Raw genomic sequence first — 16,306 nt, forward strand, 5'->3', positions numbered from 1 at the left:
CTCTCTTCTCCCATCCCAACTGTTCAGCGCAGTGCTAAGGGTCTCAAGTGTCTCTGTTAACCCTCCAATTTGGGGACTCTTAAAGGGGGCGGACGACTGAAAACTGACCACAGATGTTCATATTCTGTTACAAGATCCATTTTCTTCATCCCGGTACTGCGCTTTTTCTTTATGCATTTTTCCTGCTACTTCGTAAGTTACATATTTTCTCCCTCGCTGCCTGGACAACGAGGAGAGGCAGGGACCCCCGCAGCAGCCTCACAAGTCACGACACCTACAGTGCAGGCCAATGCTGCTGGGTGGCACCCACCTTGTTTCAGAGCCGGGGTGGGATGGAGACAGAGTGCCCACCTGCTTGGGGCACAGGAGACAGACCACCCGCCGTACCTTTTGCCCCGTTCCATGGGCCCCAGTGAGAGTTTCCAGCCTGTTATGGGTTTTCCGAGGTGTTTTGTTAGAAATTGGCAGAGGCTGTGTGAGGTGTGCTTATGCCAAGTGCCTTTTTTTTTTCTGAACCAGAACTTGTTGCTTTTCTAAGAGGGGGACACTCAGGGCCTGAAGGGCAGTGAGGCTCTCTGTGGCAGGGTCTGTGGCTCGCTCTTCTGGCTCGATGGGTCTTAATGCACGTTTCTGTGCGGTCAGATGTAACTGTCCCGGAAATTCACAGAATGATGCCCTCACCGCCTCCCTAGGTCCAGCTCTGGGTCACAGCAAATGCTGCTCTCAAGAGGTGCGTCCCACCCTTCTTCATACTACGCATGTGTCTTGCTTTTCAGGTTTTCAATTCATGCCACTGGGCCACCTGGGCTCTGCTATCCCCGGTGTCTACACTAATACACGCTCCTCTCAAATCCTGGACAGCATGGGCTGGGGGAATGCAGCCCAAGGGCTTGCTCCCCAGTCCTACAAAAGCAAATACTCAAGAAAACAGAGCTGATGCCCAGATCTAAGTTCTGTACCTGCCATTTCTAGTACTGCTGAACAGGAAATAAAGCTCTACGATTTCTACATTAATCGAGACACTGCCTATGACGTTTTCTTCTTCAAAATGCTACTAAAAATTGGATTTTGGATTATTTAAAAAAGGCATTAAAACTTTAATGGGTATCATTAAAGCACACAGGAAGAGAAAAATATGGTAAGAAAGAGATCTAGGAGATACTGATACCAGGGGCGTCTGGGTGGCTCAGTGCATTAAGCGTCCGACTTCGACTCGCGGAGTGTCTGACTCCTGCTCTCACGGTTTGTGAGTTTGAGCCCCACGTCAGGCTCCACACTGATGATGTGGAGCCTGCTTGGGATTCTCTCTCCCTCTCCCTCTGCCCCTTCCATGTATGTGCTCGCTCGCTCGCACTCTCTCTCAAAAATAAAAAAAAAATACTGATGTTAGTAACTTTAGGAAAATTGATAACCAAGCATAGAAAACTGCTCTGCCTCCGATACCAAAATAAAAACTTAAGAAAAACAGTGTCAAAGTATCTTTGGTAAAACGTTTCAAAACGAGCTGGCTCTGACCCTGAGTGGGTCTCCCGCACGAGTGATATAGGAGGAAAGGCAGACCCAGCAGTATGGACAGAAGCCACAGTGCCTGCAAATTTAAAAAAGAAAATGCAAAAAAACCCCTGCAAACTGAGGAGGAACCGTTTCTTTACCAGGATTGCGTTTTTCTAAATAGGTACAATCCGCCTGCCCACAGCAAGGCATTTTCTAGGAAAAACTTCAGTATTCACAGGCCCTCAGCCAGGAGAAGGGAAAATACACAAATACAGCGTAGTATATGTTACTTTATACTTCATCTGCCCAAAACCCAAGCCTCCAAAGCAGGAAAACACAAAAACGGTTTCTCATTTACGTGATACCAGGCAGGTAGGTAGAGCACGAAATGCAGCTACCATCGGTGCAGAAGAACCAGTTATCCCACAAAACCGGGAGTACTCCGAGGGCAATCAGAGCAGGTGAGTGAAGCCCACACAAGAACACCGTAGCATCAGATAGGTACTATTTTCAGCGTCAGACATGACAAGGCATTAGGTTGACCATGGATCATCGCTGTAGCAACCATCAGTGACTCGTGAAAAATCGGCTGTAGTGGTCACTGATTTATTTCAACCTTAAAAGTGGATACTTGGTGTTTCCCACGAACGCCTTTATTAAAACATCGGTGGCGGAGTCCAACTCCGTCCTCTTCAGCCCTCTCTGACCTTCGTGATTTCCGACAACTCCCATCTTCCAAGGTGGTCACACGCAGCCTGCTCCCACCTGTGGACGCTCACCTCCCACGGTCTCCAGCCTTGCAGACCTGGCATTATTCACGTCCGTGGGGCACAGGCACGCTTTCCTGCCATCCAGGTCTTTATGACCAAAATGCCATCGAGTCACTGCCAGTCACGTTTTGAATATATCCTCTGCCACTACTTTGGGCTACTTTCCGTTTTAAATCGTGAAATACAGCAAACAGAGAGAATAAAATATACTCAAGTCTCTGCACTTAGATTGAGCAAAGCTATTAAGGTGTTACCGTATGCTTCAGATCGATTTCAGAAGAAAAAGAAAAGATTTCAGATCTAGCTGACACTTCGGTGCCCGCTACCTTCCCTCCTCCTTTTTTACAAACATGACTTCAACTATGTTCAGTGTGTCCCCAACTAAACCATGCAGCTGCCTGGGACTCATGCAACACAGATCTAGCCAATGAGATGAACGTAGAGGCTGGAAAGCCATCCTTTCCCAAATAAAAAAGCAAAGCCTCATCAGGAAAGAGCCCTTTGCTTCCCACATCTTCCTGCCTGGAATGTGGATGTGCGGTCTGGAGATACAGCATCTGGTTTGTGACCAAGAGGCAGCAATTTGGAGATATACTCTCCTGTTGATGGATATCTAGGCTGTTTCCACTCTAGGGCTATTAGGGATAAAGTTGCAAAGGACATTTTTTGTACAGTTCTTTTGTGGACCTACTTTTCATCTTGGATAAATACTTAAGAGCAAAACTGCTGGGTTATGAAATAGGTATATGCCTAATTTTTAAAGTACCTATCAAATAGTTCTGCAAAGCAGTTACACCATTTTACGTTCCCACATATTATGTTTTAATATCTCATAAATCTCCCCTCCTTATTCTTCTTAATCTTAGCCACTTTGTACAAAAACTTAGGACAGTAAAGAATTCTTTGGGGGTTTTGATTAGAATTGTATCAAACATATAGATGATGATTACTTTAGAGAGAATTTATGACATTTATGGTTATGTACATACTGTCAACAATTAAAGGGTTAGATTCAGTTAGGTAACGATTTGTGTAGCCTTTCTGCATTTGTTAAAGAGACAAGGCTCTAATGGTCTTAGATTGCCCTCCTAGGACGCTGGAAAGGTTAGACTAGCATCCCCCAGGGAACTGAAGAGCTTTTCTATTCTATCCTCTGGAAAAGTTTATGTAAAATAGGGATTGCTTGGGTTTGGTTGTTAGGCTTTATTCTTTATTTTTTCAGATGAGCAGCAAAGCAATCTTCAAGATGTTGGGTTTCTCTCTGGAATGAATTTTATGGTTCTTTTATTCACTGAATCAACATGGCAGGGCTGTGACAGCTTGGCTGGCCACCTCCCAGCATTGTCCTCCTCTTCCTGGAAGCTGATGGGACCTCAGGTGTCAGTTGGGTCCATCGTGTCCTGAAGACAGACCATTTCTCACCTCCTTTGCAGGGTAGAAATGTTGCCCTCTTCTCCTCGCAGATCCTGGCTTAATTAAAAGGTTAACTACAAAATATATTTGGGGACTGCCTGTGTTTTAAAACTTTGATAAAACCAATCTCTAAAGTTGACTGTGGATTAGTGCTTTTATTGTGGCTTTATGTTCTGACTACTGATTTAATGACTATAGGGCTATTTGTTCTTGAGTAAATACTGGTAATTTATATTTTCCTAGAAAACGGACTTTTCTTTTTTAATATGAAATTTATTGGTTTCCATACAACACCCAGGGCTCATCCCAACAGGTGCCCTCCTCAATGCCCGTCACCCACCCCCCCTCCCTGCCACTCCCCACCAACCCTCAGTTTATTCTCAGTTTTTAAGAGTCTCTTATGGTTTGGCTCTCTCCCTAACTTTTTTTTTTTTCTTCCCTTCCCCCATGATCCTCTGTTAAGTTTCTCAGGATCCACATTAGAGTGAAAACATATGGTATCTGTCTTTCTCTGTATGGCTTATTGCACTTAGCATCACACTCTCCAGTTCCATCCACGTTGCTACAAAAGGCCGTATTTCATTCTTTCTCATTTCCAAGTAGTATTCCATTGTATATATAAACCACAACTTCTTTATCCATTCATCAGTTGATGGACACCTAGGCTTTTTCCATAATTTGGCTGTTATTGAAAGTGCTGCTATAAACATTGGGGTACAAGGGCCCCTATGCATCAGCACTCCTGTATCCCTTGGGTAAATTCCTAGCAGTGCTACTGCTGGGTCATAGGGTAGATCTATTTCTAATTTTTTGAGGAACCTCCACACTGTTTTCCAGAGTGGCTGCACCAGTTTGCATTCCCACCAATAGTGCGAGAGGGTTCCCGTTTCTCCACATCCTCTCCAGCATCTATAGTCTCCTGATTTGTTCATTTTGGCCACTCTGACTGGCATGAGGTGGTATCGCAGTGTGGTTTTGATTTGTATTTCCCTGATGAGGAGCGACGTTGAGCATCTTTTCATGTGCCTCTTGGCTATCTGGATGTCTTCTTTGGAGAAGTGTCTATTCACATCTTCTGCCCATTTCTTCACTGGATTATTTGTTTTTTGGGTGTGGAAAACTGAGTTTTCAAATATACGGATGTAAAATTTTGTAACATTTAGTTTTCAAATCTTGTCTGCATCTAGTTGTCATGTTTGTTCCTAATATATATGGATTTTTTTTTTCTTTTTCTTGATCAACTTTGTTAGAGGTTTCCCTATTAGCCTTTTCTCTCCTCCAGAAGTCCTGTGGTTGAGGACATACACATTCTCACCTCCCTGTCTCCATTGGCCACTCTTTTCTATGATCTCTTAATTACTCTGTGCTGCATATACCATTTCATCAGATCTTCCAGTTCATTCTCCCTTTCAGCTGAGTCCAATCTACTATTGACCTTGCACTGAACTGATAATTTAAATGAATACCCAAACAGTTTCAAAGAGTTCTATTTGGTTATTTTTCAAGTATTCCTATTTTCTATCATAGTGTTCTTTTTATTATGGGATGTATTTTTTCATGTCTTTTTTTTAATGTTTAATTTTGAGAGAGAGAGAGCGTACCCACGAGTGGGGGAGGGGCACATAGGGGAGGGGGGAAAGAAGATCTGAAGCAGGCTCCCTGCTGATAGCAGTGAGCCCGATGCAGGGCTCGAACTCACAGTCCACGAGATCACGACCTGAGCCCCAGTACGATGCTCAACCGAGACTGAGCCACCCAGGTGCCCCTCGTGTCTTTGTTTTAAATGACACTTAACTAATAATGCCTTTCGGTTTGATGCAGTATTTTAGTTCTTGAAAATACTAAGATTGTCACGCACTTCTCATTCTTCTGTGTAATCCACATCTCAGACTAGAAGCTCCAGTTCATGTTAGAATTTCACCAAGGGCAGTACACCACTGGTCTTTTCTTTCCTCAACCTCATAATGGCGTCAAGCTTTCATCTCAAAAAGTGTGTGTGGGCGTTGCTTAGCAAGTACAACATTTCCTTTCAGAGATTCATTTTGCTTATGGGACGTTTCCTTATTTTTTCTCCCCACACTCTGTTCTCAACTCTTGTTTTCTCACCATTGCACTGTTTTCTCCATAGAGCAAAGCTTTCCAGCATTACCTTTACTTTTTCGTCTTCACCACTTTCAAGACAACCAACCAGCTGTAGGATCTAGAATCGGTCTGTTGTAAGCATACCTTGTTCTACTGTGAATTTAAAGAACGTATTTATAAGACAGCTGTCAAAAACCAACAGAAGACTCTAGATAGAGTCTTCCGGTTTTTCCTGATTTCTCTGCAGTTCATCATCATTGATTATCATCCCGGTGCAAAGCACCAGACTCATAGATATTTTATAAAGCAATAAAAGAATCGTACATCAGTGATGTTATTATGCTTCATTGGAGACGGCTGCTGTGGGGGGAAAAATGCCATAAAAAATTGCCGAGTTTCTGATATTTTTATTTTAAAAGATTCTCGGAGTGTTGAATTTTTTGCTGACGTTGCCTTGTTCATACTGCAGTGCTTGTCATTAGAATTGCAAAACACAGAGAGTTACCTGGGTTTACAAGCCCCAATACGATACCAATCCCGGAGCTAGCCGGGGTAACCATTTTGCCTAATTTCTAACCCATCAGGTAGGCTATGATGCTATGGGATGTGAATTCTAATTGAAAACGCTTTGCTTTTTGTTGAGATTATCATCAAAGAAGATGAAATGCAGAGAAATAAGGAAAAAACAGAAAGGCTCTAAGGTCTCATGTTGGGAGTTCAAAAACAATATTACAATTGTATTCAATTTACAACAGCACAAAGTATACACGTGCCAGATTGATTAAAGAAGCTACACCTGGTAGTCATAGGCCATCTATGTCACCTAAAAGCTGCTATGACACCAAATGGAAATCATTTGAGAGGGAAAAAAATCCATTTTAAATCCGTTTAATCCACTTTAAATCCATTTCAGAGATCTATAAATTAAAAAAAATATATCTCTTGGAAGAAATGAAGAGTTTATGTACTTTGAACAAGAAACCACCCATCTGAGCCCCCAAAAAAGGTAGGTAACAAGGGTGCCTGGGTGGCTCAGTTGGTTAGGCATCGGACTTCGGCTCAGGTCATGATCTCACCCATTCGTGGGTTCGAGACCAGCGTCAGGCTCTGTGCTGCCAGCTCAGAGCCTATTGTCTGGTTCGAGGATTCTGTGTCTCCCTCTCTGCCCCTCCCCACTCACACTGTGTGTGTGTGTGTGTGTGTGTGTGTGTGTGTGTGTGTGTGTCTCTCTCTCTCTCAAAAATAAACATAAAAATAAAAAAAGGCAGGTAAGAAAGAAGTCACTATTTCCTCTTAATTTATTTGTCTCTGGATTTCAAAGCAGAGATGAGGAAGAAGAAGAAATGGCACAACATAAAGGCGTGTTTCTGAAATGACTCTCTGAAGAACTTGAGAGACGGAAGGTACTTTAGAGATCATCTAATCTCCAAGTTCCTAAATGCCGAATGTCAACGCACAGACTTGCGCCAGGCTTAGCGATTAGGAACATCAGAGTGGATTCAGTCCCCTAGTCCTCCCCAGGAGATTCTAATCTAGCAGATCTGGAAGGCTTTATTTTACTGAAACAAAGTAAGTTTTAAAAGAATTCAGGGAAGTCGGGTGTGTAGCCAGGCTGGCAAATGTTGATTTAATCGAATGGGAAAGCTGAGATCCAGAAGGGTTAGGTGCCCTCCCAAAGGGCCACAGGCTTGTTGGTGACAAAGCCAGGACCGGAGTCCAGCTCTGCAAACATCACGTCCACTGCTTTCCCAAGACAGCAGGCTGCCTGGTCAATCTTGGATACTCCTCTGTTGTTGTAACCTGCCGGGGCCGCAAATGCATCTCCAGAGACCAGCGGAGCAACCAAACAGTAAGGAATACACAAGATGGAGTCAGAAGACCTGGGCTCAAACCCAGTTTCACCAGCTTCCCAGGCTGGCAAATCCTTTGAGACAGCCTTCCCATCTGTGATATGGGAAGTAGTCCCTAATGACCACTATGAAATGGCCGTCAAACAAGACCATAGGAACAAAAGTGCTAGGACTTTTCTGGGAAAATAAAAACAGAAACGGATATGAATGCTAAATTTAGAAATAAAAATATTTTAAAAATATAAAGTATAAACATGAAAAATCTATAGCATAAAAATAATTTGGAAACTATTGTCAGTTTCATGTAAGCACTGAAATGTCATTTATACCATACTGTTTTGAAAATAATCTTACATTACACAAAAGCTTTTTGTCCTTGAAATCAGGCTCAGGAACATTTTTTTTTTTTATAAATTTTTTTTTTTAACGCTTATTCATTTTTGAGAGAGACAGATTGCAAACGGGTGGGGCAGAGAGAGAGGGAGACACAGAGTCCGAAGCAGGCTCCAGACTCTGAGCTGTCAGCACAGAGCCTGATGTGGAGCTTGAACCCACGAACCATGAGCTCATGACCTGAGCCAAAGTTGGACGCTTAACCGACTGAGCCACCCAGGCGCCCCAGGACTAGGAACATTTTAAGTTTATGAAATACAATCAGGACTACTTTCATCTTATGGATTTCATGAAGCTTGTAAAATGTGTTGAGTCATTATACGAACTGTGTAACAAGGTACAAAAACATGACAATAAAGTAAATTTTAAAAATGTAAACACCAACATCACGGCCGAGGGGAAATCTTCCTTCACTTTAATGATGTCACAGAACGCTAACGCGCCTCATGCTGAACTTCAGCTGAGGAGAGTTGTTGCGTTTTGGAAAACATCAAATTTTAAAACCAGAGGAGATACTTATTTTAAATTTTTTCCCACAACTTTTCCTGCTTTCTGTTTCCAATTAAGCTATTGGCTAATGAGTGCTCTCCCGAAGCATTCTCAGTGGCGAAAGACATTTTACAGTGCAGCACATTTTACTGTAAATCTGCCCAAGACATTCCCAACGTGGAGGAGCCCTTTCCCTGACATCTGACCGTGGATCCTTGTTTACTGAATGGTCCGCGATATCCGCCAGGGGCCTTCCCCTCCGCCCTGCCTCCAACAGAGAAGGTTCCAGGTCCTCGCAAATACATGCATCTGCAAAATTTCCCCCCAGTTTGGGAGATTAACGGAGCTAGCCATTTTTATCCTGCGAGAACATGTAAAAATCAACTATATACTTTTATGGAACAAACGAAAGAGACCAAGAGTAAAAAATATGTATGTGAAACCTTTCTGGAAACTTCCAAATGCTCTATAATCTAGAAGTAGGCTTAAGTTATTTTTAACAGGTGGCCTGGAGAAAGAATATAAGTGGCCATTAATGACAGACAGTAGCCTTTCGTATAAAAAAAACTTCTAAAGTCTTTCTTCACATATAAGAAGGGAGCGTCCCCTGGAATTGTTTGAACCACCTGCCCGAGTTCAGTGTTTCCTCTCTGTACCCTCCAGTGAGATGTCCGAGCTCCAGGGGAGACCCAGGTGCAGTTCCCAGAGGCTCTGCAACCTTCCCCGGGGGTCCCGCCCCTCGTCCCAGAGGCCACTCCCTGGTCAGGCTTACAGGATCCACTGGAGAAGGAACTCCCGGCCTCCTCAACGCATCACCAACTGCACACTTACATGTCTTAAGGAAAAGCTCTCAGTCCACTTAAAAACATAATTAAGAGGATAAAATATTGATTTAGCAGCTGTTTTAGTGGATGATTTTTTAATATGGAATTCATTTTGCATCTAATAATTTATTTTTATTCCTGGCTGACTCAGAACAATGCAATTTTACTCATAAAAAATGAATGAGGAGTGAAATCCAGTCAGGCCCGGGAGTTTGGTTCTCCGGATTAAGAGCCTAGTAAGAGGGATTTATTAGGTGTGTCTGTCGGCACTGTAGAGCCTGGGAAAACAGGCACATTTTCAACCGAGAGGCTAAGCTTGATGCATTTGTAATCTGGAGGACAGAGGACTGATCATTTTGTCGCCTTCCATGGGGCAGAGATGCTCAGGGACACCGCACCTAAATGACTTCTCAACACATCCTGACTTGAAACTTCGAGCAGGTCCCGGCACACCCGGGCCTGGGAAGAGCCCGTGAAGTACACAGATCATCATCAGGCTCACTCACATGCAGGGCCTTATGAGGTCAGACGCTGAAACCACTTTCCCCAAAGCCCGGTTCCAACCTCAGAACTCAGGAAGTGTTCCCCCGCCTGGACCACTTTCCCGCAGCCCTGGGGCACCGCCCACAATGCTCACCTAGTCACCCATCCCAATTCTCTCTCCTTCCCGTCCGGCTCATTCTCTGTCCTGAAAACCTTTCCCCGGGCTGTCCGCAACCTCCCAGTTCCTCTGTAAATAAACACGTGTGTATCTCAAAGCTTGGCACACAAGAAACCCTCTACCTCTGCCTGCACCAAACACCCATCTCTCCCGGGACCCCGACTTCCCGCAGGCCCTCCTGAGGAAGGCCGCTTGTCTTCTCGCGTCCTGCCCTCAGGAAAACCCCTTCTCATTTAAGCTGTGCTACTCAGTGCTATAGCCCCAGAAGGCCGAGAGGCTGGCCTCCCAGCTCATGGAGGCTGCTGGGGCCTGGCTCCAGCCCTCCCACCCACATCCCTCAGCACCCTCGGGGAGGACTCACTGCCCCCACAGTCTCAGGACTAATTCCACACTGACGACCCTCACCCTTCACCCTACTTTTTGAAGGACCCCTTTGGAAATTTTACGAGGACGCGTTTGGAAATTTTAATGTGACCACACCCCACTTCCGGGTCCCACATTCTTGTCCCTCTGTCCTGCTTTTCCACCTGTCCCTTGACTTCCTGTTGCCATCAGTCTTTCTCAACTTCTCCTCTTACCTGCGCCCACCAGCCCAAGTGCAGCGGGCAGCCCCCCACTCGGCACCCCTCACAGCGGCCAGGGGCCCCACAAATCCTCGTCATGACGCTCCTCTCCTTACTTAACCTGCCAATCACTTCTCTCCCCAGAACCTTATCCTCTGGCTCTGCCTGCAAAATCTTTGTGTTTCCAAGAAAGCAATTTCCCTCTATCCTAATAGAAACTCATTTTCAAACGAAGTAGAGAAAGAAGAGTCCAAACTGTTAAAGAAATGTGCTTTCAACAGTTTCAAGTTCTGTGGAAGCTACCAGCATCCTGGGAAATAGTAATTGTTAGGAGTCCTTTTAGAGAAAAGGGGAGGGTGCTTTCTAATTAGCATGTTAATTACTTATATGAAAATAAGGCATTCCATTGCTTTTATCACCAAGTTCTGAACTATTACAGACAACGAGGTTGTACTGGTCGGGGAAGCAGACAAAACATTAAATGAGATCACGTATTCAACATGTTTCAGGCAATGGGTTACTGAGAAACTTCAAGGAAATAAAAGAATTATTTGAAAAACATGTTTTTTATTCTTCCCAGTGGACACAATACTCATTCTACTCAAAACTGGTTTGAGTGGCCCAGGAGCCAGTGCAACCACGCCTCAGCCTTGCAAATGCCATGTGACATCAACCACATAAATGGAAGAATGACTGCGTATCAAGAAGAGGAAATTTGGGAATGGTTAAAACAATTCAGTAGCTTCTAGGGAGATTTCTTATTTCTCTACTCCATGAGTTTCCCAAATATCTGGGCCGAAAGCAAATGTAGTTATCCAAATGAATTCTTAGATATCGAAAATAACCCTACAAATGTTTATCCGGAAGTCGACTCATCCCACCCCCCCAGGCGGGTTTGTCCAAGAAAGGATACTTACTTGCAAATTGTAGTCTTGCAGAATTTTAACCAAGGAGTCTCTCAAATTGGGAATCTCCATTCCTTCCTTAATACGATGAATCAGGAGAATTGGGTCTACGTGCGTGCCAATGTTGTTTAGTAAGCCAGTAATAAATGCTGCAAAATAGCACATGCGATAATTAGGACATAAGCAGTTTACATAGTGCAGTTTTAGGCCAAAAGTGACTCAAATAAAAACTTATTTCCTTTATTTTTTTTTAAGCTTATTTTTATTTTGAGAGAGAGAGAGAGAGAGAGAGAGAGAGAGCGCGCGCGCGCGCGGCAGGGGGGCAGAGAGAGAGGGAGACAGAATCCCAAGAGGGCTCTGCACTGTCAGCCCAGAGCCCAATGTGGGGCTTGAACTCCCAAACCACGAGATCATGACCTGAGCTGAAGTCAAGGGTTGGACGCCTAACCAACTAAGCCACCCAGGTGCCCCCCAAATTATTTCCTTTAAAGGAACAGCTCGAGAGCAGATGAGGACTTCAGAACACAGCCTGCCATGCTGATGCCTAACATTTACCGAGAGTTTACACTATGGCTTGGCTCCCCCTTTTCTCCAATGTTCGGCAAGGTAGCAGTGTTGTTTGCCTCCATTTTACAGAAAAGGGAAATGGGGTGGTTGCCTGATTCATCCAGGGCCACATACCTAGCAAGTCAAAAGCCAAATTCACTCCCAGGCCAGACCCCGGGCCAGGTCATGCTGTGCTCCGTTTCACCCACCCTGCCTCCTTGAAGGTCGGTAAACGACGACTTTCTCACACTGAGTTAGATTCTCAAAGATGCACGCGCATGTGACAATCTACATCTGCAACTGACTTGAACCGCATTATCCTCTTGCATCTCTGATAAAAAGACAATCCCGAGAGCAGTTTCTAAAACTTGAGAGCCTTGGAACAGAGAAGCCTTCTTACTAAAATAGCGAAAGGAAGGGAGCAGACTTTGAACCACTGTTGCCAGTTTTGGAATCATTTCTAGATCTTCAAAAGAGGGCCTGGGTTACTGCTGGGTGATTGCGTATTTCTTTCCGAAATGGGAGCCCTGGAGGCGGACAATCCCGTGGCGGCGACACACTCATGCTCCTGGAGCTACACTGAGGCAGTACAGCGGGACGGAGAGACGCCAGTTACTGTCCCAGCAAACATCCAAGGACCGTCAGTGTCTAGTGACAGTTCTAGGGGTCCATAAAAAGGCACTGGCAAGGCTTTACATTTTCAAAATAAAGGCCCCTGTATACAAATTGGAAAAACAAAACTCAGCCGGATCACATTTACTGAGTTTGGTATGGTAGGTAAGAAGATGTTGACCGGGACACAGTGAATATCATCAGGTTAACCACCTGTTTATCACATTCAGGTCATGCAATGTGATGGGGCCCCAGGCTTCTCTGCGCAGGAGAAGCACTGGAAGTCGTTACAAGGTACTTAGCCTATTTTTATCACAGATACTTCGCCCTATTTTCCACCCAGTGGGTCTTGAGATCATTCTTACTCTAGATGTCACTGGCTGTATTGAGAGATAAGAGGCCTGATCGCAGATGGGCTTTTCTGCTTACGCGGTTTGTCGATGGAATATAAAATCAGGTCTTCCCAGAGTTCTCCGTCGTCTTGCTCCTTGGCGAATTCAATCGCTTTATCAACATCGTGCAACTCCTCCGTGATCATCTTCAGGGCACTTCGGCTATTGCCCATTCGGCCTAGCAAAGATGGGAGAAATACTTCATTTAGAATCTTTTTTTTTTTTATTAAAATTTTTTTTTAACGTTTTTATTTATTTTTGAGACAGAGAGAGACACAGCACGAATGGGGGAGGGTCAGAGAGAGAGGGAGACACAGAATCTGAAACAGGCTCCAGGCTCTGAGCTGTCAGCACAGAGCCCAATGCGGGGATCGAACTCACAGACCATGAGATCATGACCTGAGCCAAAGTTGGACACGTAACCGACTGAGCCACCCAGGCACCCCTAGGATCTTTTAATAAAACATTTTTAAAGAAATCGCCTACCTCTTGTTTATGCATCTCTGGTCTTGAAGGCTACTGTTTTCTCATGTGACATTAGCCTTTACTATTTAAACACAGTGAAATAATGAATCTCCCTATTTACTGGGTGTTTCCTTTGTGGTAAGTACTCATGTAAGTGCTTCACATAAATTACATCATTTAACCGACACTATAATCCTACGAGGGATGTTCTAGTAATATTTCTGTCTTACGGAAGAGGACACAGAAACATTAATAACTTGCCAAGATCATACAGCTACTATGCGGCAGGTCTGAAATCTGACCCAGTCTGTCAGATTCCGACTTCCCTCTGACAGACGTGTATTTCTTTTGGACACATTCATACCCAAACACAGTTAAGACTTAAAGGTCCTGGAGTCATTCTGCCTCTTGAGGTAGCTCTGGATTTGCTCTTTTGATACGCTTTGTGGCAAATGCAAGTTCAACTATCAAGTACCTCATTTCCTTCTCTCCAAGTTCAGGGGAAAGCCTTCCAACTGCCCTCATTAAATGAAATTTTTACCAACTATGCTTTTATTCGGTTATCTTTACACACTTTGCCCACTGATCTACTGGTATTTTAATGGCTTTAACAGTTTCCACGAGTCTTTAATACAGTACATGTAGAAAGCTTTACTCAGAGGCGGGACAGCAAGTGCCAGCCCTGTGGCAGGAACCAGTAGCGGGTCTCAAATCCTCCTCGTTCTGAGCCGCCATTATCCGGTGATAATAGCTGGCCTGGGAATAAAATGAGATCCCAATCTGTCGTACCTTCTATAGCATCCTGTTTGTCCTACAAATATTATTCCCATTGTCTTAGGTCTTTAAAATGGTTAATTTTTAAAATGTGTAGGATTTTAAAGTTTTTATAACTTTAAAAAAGGAGATTATGTCTCCCTTTGTAAGTCCTCTACTTCCTTGTCTGCTAAGACAATGTGACATTGTGACAAAAATCTACCCAACTGGAGTATTTTTAGGGAAGAGATGCTGGAGAAACACCTAATGTCTGAACTCTGTGCTTATACCACAAATATCTGCATAGAGCTTCCTTGGGAAACCTTCAGGAATCCACCCTGCTTCTTTGCAAGTGGTTCATTTAGGAGGAATGGGAAAGACAGTAGGTCCTGCGCCCTTGGTACAAAAACTATGACACATACGGAGGCCATGCCAGAGGCCTAGGGGCAACTCAGAACTAGATTATACCAAACAGTTTTCCTCTCTCCAAAATGTCCACATTCAACCGCATTTTCTCTGGTCACTTAAAGTGTGATTACTGACAATGAACATTATTTTCTACCAAGATCATGGTAAAATAGGCTGACATTTTTTTTTTTTAATTTTTTTTTTAACATTTATTTTTGAGACAGAGAGAGAGAGAGAGAGAGAGAGAGAGAGAGGAGAGAGAGAGAATGCGCATGAACAAGGGAGGGTCAGAGAAAGAGGGAGACACAGAATCTGAAACAGGCTCCAGGCTCTGAGCTGTCAGCACAGAGCCCGACGCGGGGCTCGAACTCACGGACCGCGAGACCATGACCTGAGCCGAAGTTGGATGCTTAACCGACTGAGCCACTCAGGCGCCCGGCTGACATTTTTTTTTTTTAAATAGACAAACTCGCCAACCCATCTACAGTTTATTTGTGATGTGTCAGCTGATACAGTCTGGTTTATTACACAAAACGAAGATGTTATCTCAGTAGCATTTATTAAATAACGTTTCCTTCGCTACTGAGCTGTGAAGTCTCCTTTTCCATATGTTAAATTCTTACAGGGAACAGGCTCTAAGCTTTGTGTGACCGTGGTCTAAAGCTGATGTCCATTCTTAGACAATTTACATGACACCATCGCCCCGTTGTGTAGCTTACAGGGACCAAAGGGAGTAAATGCTACTTACTCAGAAGATAAATTGTCTCTTCCACAAAGTTTCTCTGTTGACAGATCTCAAGAGCCTTCAAACAGAACAGGGTAAAAATGTCACTCTGGCTTATCAGGCAAGAATAAATTTCAACAGACTCACTTACACATAGATGCTCGAGAGAATTTTTCCATTGCTTCCCTTTAAAAACAAAAAGTGAACAACACCCAAGTCTTAGGTTTTGCTGGTGGCTGGCCTCACTCGCTTCTCAGGTGACGGACTGAACAGAATTTAACCGGTAATGTATTTGAAATAATGCAGAACCTTCCATGAGCAAAGGCAGAAGAGAAGGACTTTCCCACCAGGCTTTCTCTCGATGTGACTTCAGGTTTCTTCAGAGCACTGCTCCCCACCTAATTCCCAGTCACCACTTTCAGCTCCCTGTCCCTCCACCAGAACGCAAGCTCTGGGAAGGCACTGCTGTTCATCGCGGCACGTTCCCAGCACCGAGTGGACCACAGCTCAGTGGTCTGATGCACAAACAAGCACACAGATCAGATATTTCCACTGCTGGCTCACAGGGTTTGAAACAGAACGCTGGGCAAGGGTCTGTCAAAAGCCGAGAGGGGGAAAAACCATATGTGACCATCAAAAAAGAGATCTCAAAAAAGTGATCTCAAAAAAGAGATCCAGTACAGAAACGAGGGACTCTACAGGTGACTGCATTTCCTTAAGCCTAAGAAAAAAGACACACCGTGTCCATAAATACTTGCATACTTGAGAACGGGCTGGCACACATTTACCATACACTCTACTGGGCACTGGAGGGTCACGTCGGATGGAGATGCGAAGGGGACGGTAGTAAAGATAATGCTGATGCTGATGTCGCCAGGGAAGTTGGCTGGGGGCGGGGTGGGGGAGAGCTCTCCTTGCAAGGAGGTAGCACGCGACCGCTGCACTCCAGGGAGGCTCACAGA

The 16,306-nt window shown here is 44.4% G+C and overlaps 1 protein-coding gene across 3 annotated transcripts in view; it reads right to left on the reverse strand.

The window, feature by feature from the left end:
- VPS41 (VPS41 subunit of HOPS complex) overlaps positions 1-16,306 on the reverse strand; it is a 183,462-nt gene that overhangs the window by 4,465 nt on the left and 162,691 nt on the right. For all 3 annotated transcript variants that reach the window (XM_053218649.1, XM_015071615.3, XM_015071625.3), the window contains 3 exons: positions 15,369-15,423; positions 13,032-13,172; positions 11,457-11,593 (listed from right to left, as the gene is read on the reverse strand). In XM_053218649.1, the coding sequence (XP_053074624.1) occupies positions 11,457-11,593; positions 13,032-13,172; positions 15,369-15,423 (333 nt within the window). The remainder of the gene's footprint in view (positions 1-11,456; positions 11,594-13,031; positions 13,173-15,368; positions 15,424-16,306) is intronic.

Source organism: Acinonyx jubatus, chromosome A2, assembly GCF_027475565.1.
Source record: "Acinonyx jubatus isolate Ajub_Pintada_27869175 chromosome A2, VMU_Ajub_asm_v1.0, whole genome shotgun sequence".
Classification (NCBI taxonomy): Eukaryota; Metazoa; Chordata; class Mammalia; order Carnivora; family Felidae; genus Acinonyx; species Acinonyx jubatus.